General features: G+C 49.2%; 2 protein-coding genes across 2 annotated transcripts; both read left to right on the top strand.

Annotated features, from left to right (window-relative positions):
* The first annotated feature begins 12,124 nt into the window (after positions 1-12,124).
* Positions 12,125-15,618, top strand: LOC119365579. The gene is made up of 4 exons (XM_037631228.1): positions 12,125-12,264; positions 12,390-12,429; positions 12,537-12,655; positions 12,776-15,618. The coding sequence occupies exons 1-4, from the start codon at positions 12,226-12,228 to the stop codon at positions 15,104-15,106; spliced, it is 2,529 nt and encodes an 842-aa protein (XP_037487125.1). The 5' UTR covers positions 12,125-12,225; the 3' UTR covers positions 15,107-15,618.
* A 7,277-nt stretch (positions 15,619-22,895) lies between these two features.
* On the top strand, positions 22,896-23,939 carry LOC119365578 (salicylic acid-binding protein 2-like). The gene has a single exon (XM_037631227.1). It carries the CDS (start codon positions 22,927-22,929, stop codon positions 23,713-23,715), a length of 789 nt encoding a protein of 262 aa, XP_037487124.1. The 5' UTR covers positions 22,896-22,926; the 3' UTR covers positions 23,716-23,939.
* The last annotated feature ends 367 nt before the right edge of the window (positions 23,940-24,306 follow it).

Raw genomic sequence — 24,306 nt, 5'->3', positions numbered from 1 at the left:
GTTAAGGCAAACCTGAGAACACTTGCTTATGAGAACCAACTGGACTTCAGATATATCCAAGTGAAGATGTACTGTTACTATGGCAGTGAATTTTATCTATGTGAGATTAGAATTTGAGTGCCATCATTCATCTTATGGTATCTTGTTCTCTGTGATAATTGTTGAGTTGCAAGATGCAATGTTAATTTACTATATATGCCCGCACAGCTTGTTGCATGCCTGCAAGATACAATGTTTTGTTCTTCTTTTCAGCCTTGCCTGTGTACAATTTCTTCTTGATATGCTTCAGTTTTTATCTGTACAGTACATGGTAAAATGGAATTGGGATGGTTATGTCCTGGTTGTCATGAGAATATGTTACTGCTTCTTCTGTTATTTATCGCCTTCCGTGTACAGTTTATCCCTGGTATGCTTCCCTGTTACTACTATATCATCATGGCAAAGCTAACATCTCATTGTGCTCTTTTTCATTTTAGAAGTCAGCCTCCGGCCATGGCGGATCTGCAGACGCCGCTGGTGCAACCAAAGAGGAAGAAGGTTTTGGTGGACTACCTGCTACGGTTTGCTTCAGCTCGTGCGGATAGGAGGTGGATGCCCGCACAGATCCGGCGTCTCGGACCTTGGCATCCACAAGGAGGAGGAGCGACAATTACATACCCAACCATGGGGCAACAGCAATTCATGGTTGAGCCTCCCTCTACCTCTCTCACGTTCCCTGATTTTGCTGCTGCTCTAAATGCACTTTCACTTGACTGAATCTAGTGCTACTGCTGTCAGTCCCTAGTCCCTAGTGCTACTAGTCCCTAGTGCTACTGCTCTAAATTCACTTGCATGTTTGACTAAATTCATTTGGTATTGCACTGCTTGCCAAATTGAGTTGCTTTCTCGCTGCCAGAAAAAGTCAGTACTCCCTAGTGTTGAATCAGTATTTACATGCTTGCAAATATTGGTCTGAATCTGCGATGCTCCCTAAATTTGACTAAATCTCATGGAGTAGATTTCATTTTACCAATTGGTCTGAATCTATTTATACGCTTTACTGAATTTTGCTTGATGCTGTCACCGTCGGACTCTCATGCTAAATCAGTTGGACAGTGCATTCTTTGCCAGTTCATTTTACCAATTCATGCTGAATTGTTGTTTAGTTGTAATTCCTTTTACTGTCCCATGCACAAGTGATATTCATCTCCAGCCAAATGATATCTTGTGCTTTCCAAAGTGATATGTACCCAACTGCTTATATACGTATTTTGTTCTTAACTGTAGATTTCCTCTCACAGTAGCTCCATGCAAAATAAGGTTGAAAGGAGAAGGAGAGTTTGTGACTGCTATAGAAGGACTGAAGGAGGTCCATGTTGAAGAAGGTCGACAGAAGCAGTAGAGCTTGTAATACTGTCATTGCCATTGTATTTGTGTTGTATGATGTATCCGTGTTTACCCACAAAAAAATGTATTCACGTTGTAATACTGCAATTGCCATTCTGGCTACTATTTCAAGCAGTGTATTTTGCCAGTGCTGGTTTAGATATATGTTACTTATTTACTATGAAATGAAATCTAAAGAACTTGACCCTGACAACCGGGTCCTATTACTAGAAACTGACAATTGGGACCAATCTTCTGAGAAAAAGAAAAACTGAAACTCTTGGGACAAATGTAAAACACTGGAAAATAAAATGGCAAAAAATAAAAGATCATACGCAGTAAAAGGCCGCATCTAGAAATAAAAAGGCCGAATTGCTGGGCCAACCCATCTAGCTAGCAAAAATTAATAGGAAAAATAAATATTAAAAAGGCCGAATTAATGGGCTCGGCCCATATAAACACTGAATTGGACCGGGCTTGTGCCACATCAGATTGCCACGTCGGATGCCTACGTGGCCTAGGGAGGCTGCTAGTGACCAAAACAAAACAGTAGGCATATTTTGGTCGTAAACGTCTACAACCTTCTCACAGAGAAGGTCGTTAATTTCAGTTTACGATCGCCAGCTGTCGATGTCAAAACCGACGGATCTCGGGTAGGGGGTCCCGAACTATGCGTCTAGGCGGATGGTAACAGGAGACAAGGGACACGATGTTTTTACCCAGGTTCGGGCCCTCTCGGTGGAGGTAAAACCCTACTCCTGCTTGATTAATATTGATGATATGGGTAGTACAAGAGTTGATCTACCACGAGATCGGAGAGGCTAAACCCTAGAAGCTAGCCTATGGTATGATTGTTGTTCGTCCTACGGACTAAACCTCTCCGGTTTATATAGACACCGGAGAGGGCTAGGGTTACACAAAGTCGGTTACAATGGGAGGAGATCTTCATATCGTATCGCCAAGCTTGCCTTCCACGCCAAGGAAAGTCCCTATCCGGACACGGGACGAAGTCTTCAATCTTGTATCTTCATAGTCCGGGAGTCCGGCCAAAGGTCATAGTCCGGCCATCCGGACACCCCCTAATCTAGGACTCCCTCAGTAGCCCCTGAACCAGGCTTCAATGACGACGAGTCCGGCGTGCAAATTTTCTTCGACATTGCAAGGCGGGTTCCTCCTCCGAATACTTCATAGAAGATGTTTGAACACAAGGATAGTGTCCGGCTCTGCAAAAATAAGTTCCACATACCACCGTAGAGAGAATAATTTCCACACAAATCTAATCTGCTGACGTATTCCGCAACGTGACATCACACCACAGTCAAGCCTTTATTCGAATCGTTTTACTGTTCCACCTCAGCGCGTTTAGCGAGGCGGTTTCCTTGGCACGTCTTGTCGAAGCAGAGATCGTGTCCCCTTATTCCGGGATTCTCATCAATACGGGCGTGGGTAACCCAACCGCGTCATTACCCGCGGCGCTTGGGAGATAAGCGAGTTTTATTAGGCCGATGGGGGCTTGTAGTTTCGGCCGCCCATATAAGGGGATAAGGATCTACCCTTTTCATTTACACCTTCTTCCTCCTTTGCTTATCCCTCCCTGCGCACTCGAGCTCCATCGCCCAAGCCCACACATCTCGCCTCGACCTACTCCAACCATGTCCGAAGCGGGAGGCAAGTGGATGGCCTCCTCCGTCACGGAGGGCCACATCAAAAGGTTGCGGAAAGCCGGATACCTGCACAACGACATTGCGCACCTGCTCCAAATGAGGGGCAGCTCATCCCCACCCCTAGGCCCCATGAGAGGGTTGTATTTCTTCCCCATTTCCTCCACGGACTGGGCTTTCCTCTTCACCCATTCGTCCGAGGGCTCATGTTCTATTACGGCCTGGACTTCCACGATCTGGCCCCAAACTTCATCCTCAACATCCCGGCGTTTATCGTCGTGTGCGAGGCCTTCCTCCGCATCGAGCCCCACTTTGGCCTATGGCTGAAGATTTTCAGCGTCAAGCCGAAGGTCGTGGGCGGACGCCAAGCGGAGTGCGGAGGCGCCATGGTGGGCAAGATAGCCAATGTTACATGGCTTGAGGGCGCCTTCGTAGAGACCATCAAAGGGTGGCAATCGGGGTGGTTCTATATTACCGAGCCGCGTGACCCTGAATGGGCAGCGGCCCCCGAATTCCGGTCTAGCATCCCCACGCGGCTCACATCTTGGAAAGAGACGGGCCTGTCGTGGGGCAATCCGGCAGAAGTGACCGGACTTCAAACCTGCATCCAGGACCTGATCGGCAGGAAGGTTAAACTCGTCACCGTGGTCCATGTCATGCTCTTCCGCCAGATTCTCCCGTGTCAACGACGGACTTTCAATTTGTGGGAGTTCGACCTGGCCCAGCACCAGACTCTGTCCCGGCTTTTTGACACAAAGCACGAAGATGCCTGGAAGGTGCTATTCAAGAGCTCCGAGGCCTCCCCTCCTGTCACCGAGGATCGCGGCTTCTGCGCAAAGCGCCAAGCCAGTGCGGTGAGCTTTCTTTTCCCGTTTCGGGGTATTTTGTTTTACATAGTTTAACTCTATGTGGGATCTAAAGTCCCTTACCTTTGACAGGACTGGCTGAAGAAGTCCGGGCAGGTCAACTGTCCGGCTCCTTTACCCGAAGACCCAGTGGATGCTCATCTAACCAAGCTGCTGGTTCCGGCACCTCACGTGGTGCCGGAGAAGAAGGCCAAGAAGAAGACCACGGGCACTTGAAAGAGCTCCCGGCGCCTAGTGGTGTCGGATTCATCGCCAGACAGCCCCGAAGCCTCCTCCGCCTCGGAAGACGAGGAGGAGGAAGAAGAAGAAGAAGCCCCTCCCCCTCCAACGGGGGAAGGAAAAAAAGGAAGGCCGCCCCAACTGGGGAGGCCGGAGGGTCCAAGAAGGGAAAAACCCTTCTGCCGGACTACGCCTCCGATGCCGAAGACGGCGGGGAGGAATGGCCATCCAGGGTCAAGCCCCTGGCAAAATCATAAGTGTCCGGATACCCAAATAACTTATGGTGCTCCTCTATTATTCGGCATTTTTCTGACGCCAGATTCAATCATGCAGTCCGCCCAGAGCTCAGCTCGGCGATTCGTCGCGCGGCTCCCTGAATTCGTCGGATGTGAACAGCGCTTCACTTCCGACGGCCTCCTCCCCTCTGCCTGCGGACGACGCCGAGGTAGGGTCCCGAAGGGGACCGAACCAGGAGGAGGTGGTCCCAGAGGCGCCTCAAGGCGACCTCCCGGACTCCAGGCCCAAAGGGGGTAAAGCCCCAGAGGGATCCAAGTCCGGCCCTGGGCCGGACACTGCTCCGGAACCATCAACGGTTCCAGAGTCCGACAGGCGGCGCCTTCATAAGAAGGGCAGGCCTACGGCGCCGGCGACCTCCGTCCACCCGGAGGCGCCGGACAATTTGCAGGAGGTGCTTAACGGCACCTCCATAAATGAGGAACACCGCACTGTTATGAGTGCGGTGATTCAAAAGGTTCAGTCCGCAAAGAGCTGGCTGACAGAAGCCTGTACGAGTATGTTAACAGGCTTTGAGGTATGTATTCAAAACATAAAAATGTTCACCGTATAGACAGTAGCCCCTGATGCTCGGTTCGGCGTTCAGAAAGAAAAGCCGAGCTGAGGATCTAAAAAGATTTACGCAGGAGTCTAACATAAATGTATTAATATGGGAATGCAGGCGTCACTGCTGACCTCTGTCGCACTAACTGCGGAGGTCAATGCATTGAAGCAGAGCCTCGAGCGGTCCGAGAATGAGCTCGGCCTTGCCAAGAAGCAGCTCGAGGACAAGGAAGGTAAGTAATACCTTATTAAAGTAGTACCTTATAGAAAAGGATTTGGTTGCAAAAAATGACAGGAATAACATGGGTATTACAGGGGCCACGACCGAGGTGGCGATCCTGAAGGAGGCGGTCACCAAGGCCGAAGATAGTGCGGCCTTGGAGCGCACCGAGCGAGAGAAGCAGGAGGCACGAGTGGTGGAGGTGCAGCAAGAGCTCCAGGCTCTCGTGGAAAAACACGAGAGTTTGGAGCGTGACTCGAAGACTCGAGAGTCCGAGCTCGCCTTGGCTCTTGAGAGTGCCAAAACCGCTAAGGCCGAAGCCCAGAAGGCCCTCTAGGAGATCAAGGCAATGAAGAAGATAGCGGCGGGTAAGGCATTCTTTATGCAAAGCAAGAATATAAAAGTAAATTATCTGTCACTTACCCGGATCCGGAGCTTTCCAAGAGCGTTCATCGATCTGCCCCGTAGTGTGTCTGATGCTGCCGCGTTCTACCGAGCCCAGGAGGTGAGCTCGACGGAAAAGGTGTTCTGGTCTCAGTATGCTGAGGCCGAACATCCGGTGCCCCTGAGCGACCAGCTGAAGCAGCTGGTCGAGCTCCACAAGGTGGCCGAACAGGCCATGAAGGGCCTCATAGTTCGGCTGTGGCCCGGAGAGGCCATGCCTAGGAGCTACTTCGGTCTGGTGCGGCGGCTGGTGGACGCGTGTCCGTGGATTGAAGTCATCACGCACTCAGTCTGTATTGAAGGTGCCCTTCGGGCCCTTGCCCGTGCTAAAGTGCACTGGGGCAAGCTGGACGCGGAGAAGCTTTTGACGGATGCGCCACCGTCGGGCAAGGAATATCTCACGCCCGAGATGTATTATAAGGGCGTCCTGAAGGGTGCCCGCCTTATAGCGGATGAGTGCTCCAAAGATGTAATTTTTAATTAGACTCGCATGTTGTTATCTTGTGCGCTGAAAACTTTGTTCATATGCGCTAAGCAACGCTTGTTAATTTAAAATATTACCTTCTGTGCGGCCTTTTATCAAATCTGAGAGATGCAAGTCATCGGCTTCTACCCCCATGCCATGAGTGCTGGGGTGTTCGGGATAACCCTGAGCGCTTTGGTTCCCATTCTTGGGTCCATCTAGGGAGGCGCTCAGCACAGCGAACCAGGCCATCGGACTTATAATGCTTTATCACTCTCACTTAGCCATAGAATTCTATAATTTAAATTTCGGCGAAGCCCCTAGTATTCGGAAGACTGAGTTCGGGGCGCTATCCACGCCTCGGCCAGATAAATCTGGCTCCTCGCTCTAAGCGGCATAAGTCTTTAAGGACTCGAAAAACCTCGCGAACAGCGACCGGTCTCTCGCACTATCATGACGGTCAATTTTAGCTTTCTCTACTGAGGTGTTAACCCAGCTCAACTGGGACACAATCGCAGTAGTTCTCCCAGCGCTACCTTAGCCAACAATGCGGAACGTAAGGTACCAAAACATGGGAGCCGGGCAAACCCAACTATTGAACCAAGACATGATTCGGAGCCGATGCATATAGTGCTATAAGTTCGGGGTGCCGCACTCATGCGAGTGTTCGGTCTTCTCACACATATTATGGGGTGCTTAAGCCCCTGGTGTATTGGTCGTACCAAAGTGTACGGTTGCATAATGTCATGACTGAACATATTTGTATAAAAATAGATGAATACAATTAATAGATAAGAGCTATGTATTGTTTATTAAAAAGAGCTGCTATGAAAGCAGAACGATACAAATAGTGCGACAAGCAAGGGATGGGATTATTTGACATGTCCCCCTCCAGGGGCAAGCTGCGTAAATTTAAGAAAAACGGCTATTTAGCTCGTTATAGAGACCACCTGGACATACGACGCAGCTTGTTCACGCCCTGGCTGTTGCATCATGTGTTCAGCGAGTTTATTGCCGGACAGACCTTCCGGATAGTTGGGTCCTGAAAGTATATATAAATAAAAAAATAAGACGGCAAAATAGGGAGCCCCTAAGTGCGGTTGAGCCGCATTCTGGGCATGCCGTAATTGTGCCCCTCCCCTTATGCCCATGGTATTTTCAAAGCGTAATTATGTACGCGTGGTACCGATATCAATGTCTGGCGAGGGCTGGGGTTGGGGCCACACTGCTATGCTTGCTCGGAACGTGCCAGCCGGCTTTGTTGGAGGTTGCTTCGGGCGCGCTTACGTTGTCCGGATGTTTAACACCCGGATTGGGGAACTGCCTTGAGAGGCTGCTCTGTACTTCCGCCGCCAGGGCCGCTGTGTGCTCCTCCGTTCGGAGAGAGCGTTCGGTGTTTCCATTGACCGTAATGACTCCGCGAGGACCTGGCATCTTGAGCTTGAGATATGCGTAGTGCGGCACTGCATTGAATTTTGCAAATGCGGTTCGTCCGAGCAGGGTGTGATATCCACTGCGGAATGGGACTATGTCAAAGATTAACTCTTCGCTTCGGAAATTATCCGGGGATCCGAAGACCACTTCGAGTGTAACCGAGCCTGTACGGCTGGCTTCTACACCTGGTATGACGCCTTTAAAGGTTGTCTTTGTGGGTTTAATCCTTGAGGGATCTATACCCATTTTTCGCACTGTATCCTGATAAAGCAGGTTCAGGCTGCTGCCTCCGTCCATGAGGACTTTAGTGAGGTGAAATCCGTCAATGATTGGGTCTAGGACCAATGCGGCAAATCCGCCATGACGGATGCTAGTGGGGTGGTCCCGTCGATCAAAGGTGATCGGGCAAGAGGACCATGGGTTGAACTTTGGGGCGACTGGCTCCAACGCATAGACGTCCTTGAGAGCATGCTTCCGCTCCCTTTTGGGGATGTGGGTTGCGCATATCATGTTCACCGTCCGCACTTGCGGGGGGAATCCCTTCTATCCTTTGTTGTTCGGCGGCCAGGGCTCCTCCTCGTCATCGCTACGCAGCCCCTTGTCTCTGGTTTTGGCACTTAACTTGCTTGCCTTCTTGAACACCCAACAATCCCTGTTGGTGTGGTTGGCTGGTTGTTCGGGGGTGCCGTGTATCTGGCACAAGCGATCGAGTATCCGGTCTAAGTTGGATGGGCCCGGGGGGGGTTTCTTTTGAATGGCTTCTTCCGCTGACCGGGTTTAGAGCCTCTGAATCCGGCATTGACTGTCGTATCCTCGGTATTGTCGCCATTAATGCGGCGCTTGTGCTTGTTGCGACGTGACCTGCCATTGTTGCCCTTGGTATCCGAATTACCAGGGCTCTTGGTTATGTTATTGCTACGAGCTAGCTAGCTATCTTCGCCCGCGCAAAAGCGGGTCATGAGTGTCATGAGGGCTGCCATAGATTTCGGTTTTTCCTGTCCTAGGTGCCAGGCAAGCCATTCGTCTCGGATATTGTTCCTGAAGGCTGCAAGGGCCTCGGCGTCCGGACATTCGACTATTTGATTTTTCTTGGTTAGGAACCATGTCCAGAATTGCCTGGCTGATTCCTCTGGCTGCTGGATTATGTGGCTTAGGTCATCGACGTCTGGTGGTCGCACATAAGTGCCCTGGAAGTTATCGAGGAATGCAGATTCCAGGTCCTCCCAGCAACTTATTGACTCTGCTGGCAAGCTGTTAAGCCAATGCCGAGGTGGTCCTTTAAGCTTGAGCGGGAGGTATTTGATGGCGTGCAGATCATCACCACGGGCCATGTGGATATGAAGGAGATAATCCTCGATCCATACCGCGGGATCTGTTGTGCCATCGTATGATTCGATGTTTACGGGTTTAAAACCCTCTGGGATTTGATGATCCATTACTTCGTCTGTGAAGCATAGTGGGTGTGTGGCGCCCCTGTACTGGGCTATATCGCGACGTAGCTCGTATGAGCTTTGTCTGTTGTATTCGGCCTGGCCGTATTTATCATATCCGGCGTGACGGTTATCGTCCCGTGATGTGGGGCGCCCACGCGATCCGTAGATCGATCTTGTTTGCCTTGCCTTATCCTCCAATATGTCTCGCAGGTCTGTTGCGTTCCCCCGTGCTCTGGTATTTTTGGAGCGGCGCCGGGGTGCGGCTTGGATTGAGGGCCGAAAGGCCTCTCTGTCGCGGCCACAGGGTGGCCGATCGGGCGCATCGTACGCTGGTGATGTAGGTTTAGTTGCTTCCTCCTCTAGTTGGGGTAGCAGCCTGCGCTTTGGGTAACTCTTGGAGGGGCATTCAAGTTTATACTCTTCGGCCGCCAGGACTTCGGTCCATCTGTCGGCTAGCAGGTCTTGGTCAGCTCTAAGTTGCTGCTGTTTTTTCTTGAGGCTGCTTGCCGTGGCCATAAGCCTGCGTTTGAAACGCTCTTGTTCGACGGGATCCTCTGGCACGACGAATTCGTCGTCGTCGAGGCTTGCCTTGTCTTCGGAGGGAGGCATATAATTGTTGCCTCGACCTCTGTGCCTGCCGCTCTCTCATGAGGGCTGGCTCCTTCGACCTCCCGCGCTGAATCCTGCTGGAGGGGGTTATCTTCGTCACTGTCTGGGGTGTTGACGTCTCCGGTGCCGGTTTCGCCGTTCTTGCTTTGGCGGGATTTGGAGCGGCGCCGCTGACGTCGGCGCTTGGGTTGCTTCTTGGAGGGGTCATCCTCCACTTTTTCATCGCCATCCCCTGCTTTGGGGGTGTCCACCATGTATATGGCATATGACGAGGTGGCCTTCCAGTGCCCTATAGGTGCTGGTTCTTGGTCGTCTCCCGCATCGGCGTCCATACCGTCGATGTCTTCGGAGTCGAAGTCGAGCATGTCGGTTAGATCGTCGACAGTGGCTACAAAGTGGGTGGTGGGTGGGCATCGAATTTCCTCGTCGTCCGCATCCCAACCCTGCTGACCATAGTCCGGCCAGGGCTCTCCTAACAAAGAGAGAGACTTTAGTGAATCTAGGATATCGCCAAAGGGCGAGTGCTGAAAGACGTCCGCGACGGTGAACTCCATGATCGGAGCCCAATCGGGTTCGATCGGGAGAGGTGCAGAATATTCGGAGTCCGGAACAGAGTCCGGCACCTTGGAGTCACAGGCCTTGCAAAGGACTAGGCTGGTATTCGGCTCTATCGCCATAGAGATTGCGACTCCTGGGGCGGCGTCCAACCGTTCGTCCCTGACTAGCGCAGTCGGCTCCGAGTTAATGGTCAGAGCGGACACCTGAGCGGCGCTCTGGGCGCTGTCCGGCGGCAGAGCTAGATCATGCCCATCGAGACAGTGCGGCACGCTCGGCCGTGGCTCGAATCCATCGAAGATCAAGTCCCCGCGGATGTCGGCCGTGTAGTTTAAGCTTCCAAACCTGACCTGATGGCCAGGGGTGTAGCTTCCGATCTGCTCCAGATGGCCAAGCGAGTTGGCCCGCAGTGCGAAGCCGCCGAATACGAAGATCTGTCCGGGGAGAAAAGTCTCACCCTGGACTGCGTCGTGGTTGACGATCGAAGAAGCCATCGGGCCTAACGGTGACGACACAAAGGAAGTCTCAATGAAAGCACCAATGTCGGTGTCAAAACCGGTGGATCTCGGGTAGGGGGTCCCGAACTGTACGTCTAGGCGGATGGTAACAGGAGACAAGGGACACGGTGTTTTTACCCAGGTTCGGGCCCTCTCGGTGGAGGTAAAACCCTACTCCTGCTTGATTAATATTGATGATATGGGTAGTACAAGAGTTGATCTACCACGAGATCGGAGAGGCTAAACCCTAGAAGCTAGCCTATGGTATGATTGTTGTTCGTCCTACGGACTAAACCTCTCCGGTTTATATAGACACCGGAGAGGGCTAGGGTTACACAAAGTCGGTTACAATGGGAGGAGATCTTCATATCGTATCGCCAAGCTTGCCTTCCACGCCAAGGAAAGTCCCTATCCAGACACGGGACGGAGTCTTCAATCTTGTATCTTCATAGTCCGGGAGTCCGGCCAAAGGTCATAGTCTGGCCATCCGGACACCCCCTAATCCAGGACTCCCTCACCAGCTTTTGACCATCTGTTTTTGGTCACAAAAAGGTCACAAATGGAAAATAATGACCATCCAGTGACCAATAGTCAAGGTCACAAGTTGACATATTTCTTGTAGTGATTTCGCGCAGCTGTTGAATTGTCGGGGAGTTCCCAATCCCGCGACAATTCCAGCTCAGAAGATTCATTGCGCACGGCGGTCCTCCTCGGAGGAGGCCGCCAAACGCGCATCATTGTTGTTGTTGATCTTGACAGCCGGTGCTTTTCTTCCACCACTCGTATTATTCTTGTCAGCCTGCATCAAAGTTTTTGTTCTTTTAGGGTCTTGCTTCGGGGGTGGGCTCAGTGGAACCTGAGTCCCTACTGCATCTTTAACAACAAGGGCAAACTCCATGCCTGTCCCCTTCTTCGGTGTTTCGGTCAGGACTGCATCTGATGATCTTTTGCGGCTCAGCTCAGGGTCATCAGCCCCACTATCGATCATCTCATCCCCCTTGGCGTTCCCTCTTCCAGTTTCAGAGTTGTCGCCCCTCACCGGCTGCTGCTTTTGACTATTATTCCTTCTCATGGTAGCCCATCTGGTGGTGGCCAGCACACGCAGATTCTTGAAAACAAGAGCAGACGGAGGATGAAGCCGTCACCATGTTCTTTGAACTGATGCCCCATCATGCCACACACCTGGCACCAGTCCGGTAGCCTCTCATAGCGTACTGCAAAAATCTCTCGCTGACCACCAGGGATCAGTGAGGTAGCCTTTTTAAGCGGATTACCAACATCCAGCCGGACCCTCACTCAGAAGAAATTTCCCTCAAAGTCGAAGGAAGCGGGTTCGGCATCAACAAATTCACCAAACTTGGAGGCCTTATCCGTCTCTTGTTACAACAAACGGAAACTAGGCCCAAGGACAGCTTGGCGAACATTTTTCTGGGCTGGGCGGCCCATTCAGTTCTCGCCGCCCGTAACGCCAAAACGAAAAAGCTCCCGCTCCCTTATCGCGCGGGCTCACCCTTTTTCCCGGGAACTTCGGAATTTGACTCTCCGAAGCAAAACCAAATCGGAGCCTCTTCCTCCGGGACACGCCCGTCGGTCCCCGCCGCTCGCTTCCCCCCACCTCCGCCATGGCCGACGTACCCGACGAATCCGCAACCCAAAGCCAGGTACGCTTCGTCGCGAGGGTCTCTTCCCTGTCTCCGCTCCTTGCTTCTGTGCCGCCGTTCCGTTTGCCGGCGCTGCGGCGCGTTCGGCCCTTCGTCGGTCTCACCGGATTTCGCTGTTCTTGCAGGCCCAAGGATGCGGCTCGTACCCCTTCTCGTTCCCTTCTCGTGAGTCCCTTCTGCTCCCCTGATGAATTCCATTCTTTGTTCTGTTCCGACGATTTTAGATCTCTGAAACGTGCTCATGTTTGTATGTATTCGGTGTTTTTCGTCAGAGCCGCCGGACATCAGGAACTGGTTCTCGAGTTACCAGTACGAGTCGCCGGAGGTGCCGGAGCTGGCTGTTGACCCTCCTGCTGTCGACAACGGCAGCGAGACCCAAGACCCGTTGGAGGTAAAGAATCTGCTGATCTATGTTAACCAAATCCTACTGAAATTGCTTCATTTCTTGCTACCTTATTCCAACCGTATTCTTACCGATTAAATTTGCTGAATTGTGCATGCTGGGTTCCAGTACCGGGTGGCTGAGCATTCATTTCTGAAACACGCCCCTCTGGATGGCGGTGCCGATTTGAAGGGGGGCTGTTTTGGGAGCCAAGCACAAGCAGAACCCGTTGAGGTTTCTGCTAGAAGAGGCATCCTTCCGATTGGTAGGGGCACGGTGGAACAGGGCACGAAAAGGAAGCAAAGTCTGCGGGGGCTGTTTGGGGCAGGTTTTCTGGACGACCATGAAGAAGCTACTCAAACTGAAGGCCGTGTCGTGTCGCCTGTGCAGAGAAGTGCTGTGGATCCTCCGTGGAACCGCAACTGGGTAGGCTTACAGAATAGAAAGCGCAGCCATGAAGGCATGGTTGAATACAGCGAGCTGCCGACAGATAGTGAGAGCACATGTATAGCTGAGACTCAAGCTGAAAGTCGGGTGGCGTTGCCTGTGCTGAGAAGTGCAGTGGATCCTCCGTGGAACTGCAACTGGATAGGCTTAAGTAATGGAAAGCATATCCATGAAGGCGTAGTTGAACACAGCGAGCTGCTGACGGATAGTGAGGGCACTTGTATAGCTGAAACTCAAGAAAACCCCCGAGGAGGTCAGGAGATTTACCACAAAAAACGGCCATTTAATTGCGGCGGTGCTAGCTTAGCTGATATTGAAGAAGGTTTCATAGAAGATGGCATTGAACCCAGTAACCTGCCAGTTAATTCTCACAGCAAAGGCCTAACAGATGCTGAGAAAACTGAACAAAGTCTGCCTGGGTTATTTGAAGCAGGTTTTCTTGACAACCGTGACGAAGCTACTCAAACTGAAAGTCGGGTGGTGTTGCCTGTGCTGAGAAGTGCAGTGGATCCTCCCTGGGACTGCAACTGGATAGGCTTGCGGAATAGAAAGCGCAGCCATGAAGGCGCAGTTGAAGACAACGAGCTGCTGACGGATAGTGAGAGCACTTGTATAGCTGAAACTCAAGTAAAGCCCCCAGGAGGTCAGGAGACTAACCACACCAAACGGCCAGTAAATTGTGGTGGTACTAGTTTAGCAGCAGATACTGAAGAAGGTCTCCTTGAAGATGGCAATAAACATTGCAACCTGCCAGTTGATTCTCACAGTAAAGGCCTAGCAGATGCTGAGAAAACTAAGCAAAGTCTGCGAGGGTTGTTTGGAGCAGGTTTTTTAGACAGCGATGACGAAGCTACTCAAACTGAAAGTCGGGTGGTGTCGCCTGTGCTGAGAAGTGCAGTGGATCCTCGTTGGAACTGCAACTGGATAGGCTTACGGAATAGAAAGCGCAGCCATGAAGGTGGAGTTGAGCACAGCGAGCTGCTGACGGATAGTGAGAGCACTTGTATAGCTGAAACACAAGTAAACCCCCCAGGAGGTCAGCAGACCAACCACAGCAAACATCCAGTTAATTGTGGTGGTACTAGTTTAGCAGCAGCTACTGCCCTAGAAGATGGCATTGAACATAGCAACCTGCCGGATAATTTTCCTAGTAAAGGCCTAGCGGGTAGTGAGAAGCCTAAGCGAAGTCTGCGAAAATTGTTTGGAGCAAATTTTCTTGACGATTGTGATGAAGCTAATGAATATGAAACTCGGGTGGTGTCAGCTTTACAGAGAAATGCAGTGCAGCCTCTGTCAAATTGCAATGCTGCAGGCTTGCCTCACATCGAACATATCCATGAAGGTGCAGTCGGATACAGTGAGCTACCGGCAGATCATGAAGGCATCAGTATAGCTGAAACTCGAGAAAATCCTCGAGCAGGTTGGGTGATCGAACACAACAGACTGCCTGTTAACTGTGGTAGAATGAGTTTAGCAGCAGATACTGAAGATGGTTTCCTAGAAGTTATTGAACACAGCAAACCGCCAGTCAATTCTCATAGTCAAGTCCTAGCTGATACTGAGAAAACTGGTATCAAACACCACATACTGCTTGCTAATTCTAATGGTATCGGTTCAGCTGTTACAGAAGAAAGCTTTCTGATAGATAAAATCAGCCGAAGCAAGCGTAAACTGGAGCATAAGAAAACAGAAGAAACAGCTGTGGCGGATGGTTTCGTTGCCATCAGGACAAAGGTGAAGTCAGCTGAGGATTGCAGGACAAACAAGATTTCCAAGGTCTCAACAGGAAGAGAGAACACAACATTGCAAGAGAACCGCTGCATTTCGGGGACTACACCTTTGGGCCAAGGTAGCACAAGAAGCCCCATGTCAGATAGGACCAATATTTCAGAAGTTGCAGGAGCTCCATCACAGGAGATCAGCGGCAAATGGAAGCACCCTCGCAAAGGCAAGCCCAACGTTGGCCCTCCGATGATACAGCTGCGGTTGGAACAATGGGTGCGCCGAGTGTAACAGTTTAACATTGTTAAGTTTGGTAAGGAGAGTTTGTGTCAGGATGAAGCTGGAGTGTTCACCTGACAAATTAGGTGTCATGTTCTGCTTTGGTGGTTCCTGCCAAAGCTGCATTAGAAATGGCATCTCCTTTGCATCGACCAGAAGTTCCTTCGCAACTGCTGCTACATTCATCTCTCTGTTATGGCGTCATGGTATGTGCAGCTGACTCAATGTAGTAGATAAAGTGCAGAACTTTACATCGGGCGTTCAGTTGTGATTGAACTAATTTACGAATTGGGATCTGTTGAACAATGTCGTAGTAGCTGTTTTTCAGCCTTCAAAGTGTCAAGGCATAACATGCTACTCCCACCATGATTGGTTAGTAATCTTTTTAGTGGACAATAAACCTTGCTCTGTTTCTGTTGTTGGTAAGAACCAGTGTGATTTATTATGAAATATATACAAGCAACTACTCCCTCCGTCCGAAAATACTTGTCATCAAAATGGATAAAAGAGGATGTATCTAGACAAAATGGATAAAAGGGGATGTATCTAGAACTAATACACGTCTAGACACATCCTCTTTTATTCATTTTGATGACAAGTATTTCCGGACGGAGGGAGTAGATCGGAAAGGCATGCATTGCTGCGCCTGTCCCTCTATGGATATGAATTATGAAAGAATGGCATGACAAATATTATAGAAAGAGTGATATGGTAGATCAAATGCCAATGCTTTTTTGGCAAAACAAATTAAATGCATTATAATGTACGATAGCTCAGTAGAAGAACAGCCTTCACGCCTCTTGAGAAGTGTCATGTGTTTGGCATTCAGAATATGTGCATATTACAGGATTAAAGTTTGAGCAAATGATGAAGAATGGTGTGCACCTTTTACTGAGTTATATAGCCAGGCACTACCTCTTCCTGCAGTATTTGGAATATTGGTTAAAGTTTGAGCCAATGATGAAGAATGGTGTGCACCTTTTTGTTTTAACCTGTGTAATTAGCTGTTCAGCAAGGGGATTTAATTCATCACATTGTGTTCTACTCCCTCCGTTCCAAAACAAGTGTCGTGGTTTTAGTTCAAATTTGAACTAAAATCACGAAACTTATTTTGGAACGGAGGGAGTACTCCCTCTGTAAACAAATATAAGAAGTGATCTAAAACGTCTATTCTTATTTACAGAGGGAGTATTTGATAGTGCCTGTACAAAATATGAGATGGATGAATATTGTATTGTATTGAACTAACCCTCGTATGGGGTATATATAGAGTACATCGTGAGGTGAGAGACTTGGAGTACAAGACAAGCCATAATATGTTTAAACTAATTCTATCTTTATCTCTCCTTATCTCTAACTACACGTATGCATTTCTAACATCCCCCTCAGTCGTAGCGGGAGTGAACCGGACGATTGCGACTGAATTTGAAGTATTGCGCTTCCATCGTCTTCTCCGCCGCACCATCATCAACTGCGTCGTTGATGGCTGAGGGGTCGACACCTAGGGCGGTGACTGCGTCCCCTTCTGGTGTCTTCCTTGTCTTCTCTATTCCCTCCCGCAGTCACAACGGGAGTGTCGTTGACGCAAGTGACGAGGCGGACGCTGTTGACTGGAGTATGTCAATGTTGATGTAGCCGATCATGATGATGTAGTCGTGGTCGATGATATAGTCGTCGTGGATGATGAAGCTGCACAAAGCCGGAGGCGCAAAAAAAAAGTGCTATGACGGGGCTGCAGACGTGGATGATGCACCTTGCGGATGTCAGAGGGTGCCGTCGGCGATGAGTCCGCCGGTTTTGCCAAGACCGGAGGAAGCCCATCGAGCACACATCGGTTTTGCCAGAACCGTGTGGTTGTGTAGGGTCGTCACTGTAGTGATGCCATGTTGATGCAGTCGTGCCGTCGTGGATGACGCGGTCGATGTCGTCGTCGTGACGCGGTCATTGTCGTCGTCGTGGTCGCGTCTTACAGAAAGTCTGTCAGAGGACGCTAGATATCCATGTTGTGGGTAAGGCAGCGGCGGTGTGTTGACGAAGATGTTGATGAAGACCATGGTGATGAAGTGTCGATATCGTGTCGTGTTGGCTCGTAGCCTGGCTTAGTCGTACAACTTGATTTCGTTCGGCTCGATGCAGAGGCGTTGGTGTAGCCGTGCAGTACAGATCAGCGGCGGCGGTCGATGCAGCCATGCAGAAGATGATGTAGCTCTGCTCCGGATGTGGCGGCCGGTGTAGTTCGTACGGCTTGATGTAGACGGCAAGCCGGCGCGCAGGAGGTTGATGGAGTCGGCTTGCTGGAGATCGCGTCTGTGCGCGTATCTCAAACGGGCTCTCCCGGTGTCCGGCGCTCCGAGACTGCTTGGTGAAGATGTCTGACGTGCGGCTAGGTGTTGTGGTCGTCGGCCAGATCGGACGCGTGTCGTTGCCTTTCGATCCTTGCAGAAGGCCGTGGCTCAAGTCCAAGGCTCCATGCCATGCGCGTACGCATGGCCGTCTTTGTGAGCTTTGCCATGCACGTATGCATGTGTGCATGGCTTTGTTCCGCCGCTCCGCGTACATGTAGTCGATGCGGCTGCTGGCGTTTGGCGATGGGTAACTTGATGCTGAACTGCTGATTCGAAGGAGTTGCTGGTTGCGCCGTCGGGAGATACGCGTACGATCTCGTACGCAATGAAATCGGCGCGGGATCTACGCCTTCCCGCGATTGGAGGTGCGTGTCCTTCGCAACTGCTCGCACGATCGTCGTCTCTGCCGTGTAGACCGGTCGGATCAGTGTCCATGCGCCGGTACATGGCCGCGCGCGGCACCGTGCTGCACTCAACACTGGAGTTGATTTTCATGAAGATCGTATTTCTGTAGTCGCCCGCTACTCCGGAATCTGAGGGTCTTTGGATTATTTTTGGTGGCTAATGAAAAACTAATCTAATGCAGAATTCTAACTTTGAAGTATTCATCTAATCTAATCTGCGGAACCAATCTGATCTTTGATCGATTGGGGGCCGCGCCCCCGAGGAGAGGAGGGCGCGCTGCGGAAGATGTGAAAGGTTTTAGGATCGGCGTCGTGAGACTAACCGCTCTAATACCATGTAGAAAATATGAGATGGATGAATATTGTATTATATTGATCTGACCCTCGTATGGGGTATATATAGGCAACATATCATGTGAATCCGATGGATAAATGTATCCCTGTATCCCTCTGCTCTCAGCCTCCCGATCAAAATCCTTTGCTCTAGATTAATTTGTAGCAAATTTACATTTACACGCCCGCCTCTAGCACATACCAGCAGTTTTTCTTTGCAAAAATAACCCTGGACGTAGGACTGCATCGTGCGCCGTAATTGACTACTGTCGGTGTTCCTCTGATACTCTCTCCCGCGGCGGCGTGGAACCCTGGCCGAACGCCTGCGCTCCTCTGCTCTCATGTTGGAGCGACGACATCTACCAACAGACGCCCTGTGCAAGTACTGATCTTCCCAGTTGATTTGATCATGGCGTTCATTGGCGGCCGCCGGCCCATGAATGCGAGTCCTGATCTCTTTATCTTTCCTCTGCAGATCCACAGTCTAAGAAGCCGTTACACACCAGCCGTTTCTTGAATGGATAAGCACGGGATAAGTAGCAATCTAGAACACCACGACACCACATGTTTAACACCCCCCTCCCAAAAAAATCAGTCCTTGCGTAAATTACATCATGTGTCATTGCCATGTGTGAAAGCTTGATGCTATATATACCTATGTTTGCAGTCACATGGAGCCAACAAAATACTTGCAAAGGCATGTGAATGAGGAAGAGTTTGGCACACCCAAAAAGAATGCACCACACCTCTAGCTGTAAGTTTGATTAGTTTGCACCTTACAACTGATCCGATCCAATTTAGGAATCTATTTGTGAATATGGTTATCACGATTTATCTTGATGTTGCAGTGTTCATCTTTTACACCTAAATGTGATGAGAATTTGAAGCCTAAAGTAGGTATGACATTTGAAGGACTGGAGGTAGTGGAGAAGTTTTACAAGGCGTATACACATAATGCGGGTTTTGGAGTTCGTATCAGACAACAGAAGAAGATTGAGAATAAGGTAGTCCGGACTAAGCGATAGTCGTAATTGTCCAAGCAAAGGGAAAAGGAGCATGACTGTGGAAGATATGCAACTAAATTGTGCTCCCTCATACCAAATTTTTCCAAGAAAATAATGATTTTATATATGTTTTGATTTACTCTTTGATGTACAGAAGCCATGTAATGGATGGGGATTCGAATTATGTTAAATTTTATCACAACTTTGATGATTGTCAAATTATTACATTATACATTGAACCTCAGCCGGCGGATGATTGTCAAATTTGCATTATGTTAAATCAATTCTTTGCTCAGACAAGCATCATACTGGAGCACACAACGCTGTTTCTCAGTTTACTTGTTATACATGATACATCAAAAACTACAGTAAATGTTCAGGAAACTTTGGATAGTGACTTGTTGCTTATAGCCTTTTTTTTACCTTAAAACTGGTTAAGGCCATCCCAGGCCACTTCTGGTAACAAGAAGATTTTCTGAATAAATCACCGATTTTGTTCAACACATACGGGAGCTAGTCACTGAACTTTGTGAATGTTCAGGAAATTTTGGATAGTGACTTGCTGCTTATAGCTTACATATCAAAAGTAGAGAAAGCCATCCCAGCCCACTTCTGCAACTCAAAAGCTTTATACCGAACAATATATGCTTTGACCACATGACTGAGAAAATCACTGACTTTTTTTCAACACACAAGTACATAACTGAACTAGTCACTGAATTTTGTGGCAACAGCAAACATGGTATTTTAACAAGGGAAAAGCTGAGCCAAAGCCTCTGATCTGAACAAGGCCTATCACGTATCGGTAAGCAATTTATAAATTAATAGAAACATGTGAAAGCATCTCACACCATGCCATTCATTAGGGGCAAATACTATTACTCATATGAGCGCACTAGTACATCTGCTACAGGCTACAAACTACAGGACTACAACTTCCTATAGATCACGAGAGACTGCATCTTCCTATGAAGGAATCTTCGCGGTCAGGGGAGGCCATCCAGGGCATCATTGGCGCCTCATCAGACTCGTCTTCACAACCGCGGAACGTCGTCAGTTAACATGCCTTCGCCGTCGAGACGACCGGCCGGTCGGGTCTATGTGACCGTCGAGCCGTTGCTTTTGCTACTTGCTTGCCGTCTCCAGAGAAGTTCGAGTGAATCATCTGGGCGTTGTCGTCGTAGGACGCCTTCGGATTGGGACTTGATTTGGGAGCCGAGAGATCTGGCAACGAAGGATTTGGGGCAGGAGATGGAGGACGCACGACTTGGGGCTTGGGTTTGCGATGATGGATCGGAGGGTTTAGGGGGGTTTCCGCAAACAAAAATATTTGTTAAGTCAGAAAGCGGGCGGTGACTGCAAATTTTCACTTGGCTCCACGTGAGACGATGGATATTGATCGGGAGGCTGAGAAACAGAGGGATACAAGGATATATTTATCAATCGGATTCACAGGATATGTTGCCGTATATATAGAGTACATCGTGAAGTGAGAGACTTAGAGTACAAGACAAGCCATAATATGTTTAAACTAATTCTATCTTTATCTCTCCTTATCTCTAACTACACGTATGCATTTTTAACAGTGCCAACTTAGCTTGTACAAAGTTGAGCATAGCCAGACCCACAAAACATACTATGGGATCAGAGTTATGGTGCTTGTCATAAGCAAGGAAGAAACAGATGCAGGTGCGATAAATAATGCTCTGTCCACTTAACTGAAAATAAAGACAGTTTCATATGCCACGGCCCACAGGCACTAAATACAACTATTGAACCTTGAAAGAACAGCCTCAGATATCCCTTGTCATACTTCTGAATCCGTGAAATGAAGAGCATCATGAAACACCAGCCTAACTGAAGTTGCCTTTGGTAAATTTATACAAGTTTGATTTAACTATGAAAGATTTTACATGGAATACCATAAAATCAATTGTACAATATGTGATCTTTGTTGTGATGGTCAAGAAAACCAGCCAAGAAATTACAAGGCAAAGCCAACATATACTGCTATTACCAACTCAGTTTCATTTCCATAGGTGGGATTTAGAAGGACCCTGCCTTGAACTCACTGTCGATGAATATCACGATTCACGACACGGCATGTTTAAAAAGGTAAAGGCCAAGCAGGCAATGCAGGATTTAGGTTATTTGTGTACAAAAACACCAGGTATGTGCTGCAAAGGATATGTCTCTGTTAAGTTAAATACGTCTGTCTTTCCAAATTTTCTGACCCCACCAAGGATGCCCAAGCTGGCCGTTTTTGGACTCAGTTTGTAAGATTACCATCTCATGTCTCTTTATAAGAGAAACAAGGACCAGGGAAGGAAATTCAGTGTTCATGGTCCTTGAATCTCACTGCTCCATGGCCGTGAATGCTCTAATGGCGACTACTGAAACATCTCAGATTGGCACATTTGTTTGAGATATTAGAAAAGTCTTCCATGAGTTGTCTCTAGAAAGGATAGCGTGTCTGGTTACGGAATGCACATGTACCATCCTGCGTTTTACTTTTACTACCTGATGAAGGCTATGCTCAATGGAGAAGTTCCATTTCTTGTGATTTTTCATAAAAGAGAACTTTGAATAGTATTCGCTTCGTTCCCAAATACTTTGGCAAAACTGAAATACTATTTGTCCGAGTCAACATTTTGTAGGTTTGATCATATCTGTGGAAACATTACCTGCATCTACTGTGCACTTCCCTGCTCTTGAAGCGTACAGGTACAGCCTCTGGCACCTTGCAGGAATCAAAGGTGCGAGTCGTCGTCCTTTTGCGAGCTGTAAACCGTCGCATTTATGTCGATGATGGCAACGGGCACGAACATGTCTAAGGCTGTCCGTAATGGGAGTATCATATGTAGAGGGTGCTTGGATACATTTTAGTCCTATGACTAAAAGTAGTGGGATTAAAACTTGCTAGCCTCACCCATGCTTGGATCCAAATACTAAAGAGACTAAAATCAAGTTATTGAACATTTATTATTCTCAAAACCCTCCAATCCAGAACTCGCATGTGTTAAAAGAGAGGAATTAAATGAGGAGAGAGATGTCTAATACATATTTTAATAGGTTTCCTATGACTAAAACATTTTAGTCTCAAGACTAGTCCTAACCTCTCTTTAGTCAGGGGTGCTTGAAACTTTAGCCTCTAAAAGAGACTATTTTTAGTCAGACTAAAAATAGTTCCTTGGATCCAAGCACCCCCGTAGTATCACGCATGCCAACTAAACAGTTTTGATGAGGTCACATAGAATTAAATGAAGAAAGAGAGGCTTGAGTATCATATCATGATACCGTAGCATATTAAATGATGTGCTACTTTGTGTCATGCATGACAATAAATATAGTCCTTTATGATACCAACATATGATACTATCATGATACCGTATCATATTAAATGATGTGCTACTTTGTGTCATGCATGACAATAAATATAGTCCTTTATGATACCAACATATGATACTATACATTACGGATGTAATATCATAGACTGGTGATACTTCCCATTACAACCAGCCTAACTGAAGAGCATCTTCTCCGCTGCCAGGCTGTCAATGCGGAAATGAAGCGGCGTGTTGACCCGCGCCAGCGTTGCATCAGCCGTGACAATACAATACCGCATCTGCCCACCTTTCTTGACGAAGACGCCCGCATGGCCACGTACATAAGCAAACTGTGAGGCGTAGCATCACTCAAGCAGCCAACAAACGAAGCTACTGGCCTACTAGGTGCTCGGCGCACACATGTCTTCTTCCTCTGTGCCAGCGGCCGCCGTGGCGACGTCGACCCGCCTCATCCTGGTGCACGGCACGGGCCACGGCGGCTGGTGCTGGTACAAGGTCGCCACCCTGCTCCGCGCCGCGGGGCACCGCGTGGACGCGCCGGACCTCGCGGCCTGCGGCGCCGACGCGCGCCGGCTGAGCGACGCGCCCACCTTCGAGGACTACACGCGCCCCCTGCTCGACGCGCTCCGGGACCTCCCGGACGGCGAGCGGGCGGTGCTGGTGGGCCACAGCTTCGGCGGGATGAGCGTCGCGCTCGCGGCCGAGGAGTTCCCCGACAAGGTCGCCGCCGCCGTGTTCCTCACCGCCTTCATGCCGGACTGCGACGGCCCGCGCACCCGCGTCATCGAGGAGGTCCCCGTGTCCGACTGGATGGACAGCGTGGTCGACGAGGAGCACGCCCCGCCGTCGGTGTTCCTCGGGCCCGAGTTCGTGCGCCGGAAGCTCTACCAGCTGACCTCCGAAGAGGACTACACGCTGTGCCAGAGCCTGGCGCGGGTGAGCTCCTACTACGTCGCCGACCAGCAGCAACGGCCGCCGTTCAGCGCTGCCCGATACGGCGCGGTGACCAAGGTCTACGTGATCGCCAAGCAGGACCAGGCCATGGTCGAGGAGTACCAGAGGCAGATGATCGCAGCCATCCCCGTGGCTGAGGTCAGGGAGATGGCTGACGCCGACCACATGGCCATGCTCTCCGCGCCGGAGGGACTGGCGGGCCACCTCGCCGACATCGCCAACAACTACACTTAATCGAGTTGTGGAGCATATTTACCGATCTTATTAATACGTATATTTACCGTAGTTGGGTTGTACGAGTACTTCCAAGAATAAACGATGAAATCCACTGAAATGTGAGTCCAGACGTACCGTACATGAGGGCTCTTTCCTTCAAATGAATTCTACTGTATTTTTATATAAATTATGTAGTATGCAAATCTGTAGATATTTTCCAATAGAATATTTTTTCAATGGAATAAACATTTCACTTTTCCAAGCTTATCTATATTTATCGCCCGAAAGGAATGACCTAACTTACCACTGACTTGGTGCCCTTTTTCTTTTCCTTCTAAACTAGCTGCTCTCGCTCTACCAATTCGTACTGAACTTTCACTTCCATTTATTTCATGCTCTCGCTCTACCAATTTGTACTGAACTTTCACTTTCATTTATTTCATTTATAAGCGGGCTTGATTTTTCGATTTGCATTATCCGTTGGATCCAAATCCATATCATAATCAAGTAGACAATGCGATGACTTCCTAAAACTTTGTATTGATCATCTTCCTACGCTATGATTTTGAATTTTTCCTTTTACTTCATGCCTATGATACCTATGATATG

The sequence above is a fragment of the Triticum dicoccoides genome, chromosome 2B, assembly GCF_002162155.2.
Source record: "Triticum dicoccoides isolate Atlit2015 ecotype Zavitan chromosome 2B, WEW_v2.0, whole genome shotgun sequence".
Classification (NCBI taxonomy): Eukaryota; Viridiplantae; Streptophyta; class Magnoliopsida; order Poales; family Poaceae; genus Triticum; species Triticum dicoccoides.
This window is presented reverse-complemented; position numbering and strand designations above follow the sequence as displayed.

Bases quoted from the DNA above. Each gene is read 5' to 3' on its own strand.
- LOC119365578 (XM_037631227.1), top strand. From the start codon at position 22,927: ATGTCTTCTTCCTCTGTGCCAGCGGCCGCCGTGGCGACGTCGACCCGC.
- LOC119365579 (XM_037631228.1), top strand. From the start codon at position 12,226: ATGGCCGACGTACCCGACGAATCCGCAACCCAAAGCCAG. The intron at 12,265-12,389 runs GTACGCTTCGTC...CTGTTCTTGCAG, and splicing joins AATCCGCAACCCAAAGCCAG to GCCCAAGGATGCGGCTCGTA. The intron at 12,656-12,775 runs GTAAAGAATCTG...GCTGGGTTCCAG, and splicing joins AGACCCAAGACCCGTTGGAG to TACCGGGTGGCTGAGCATTC.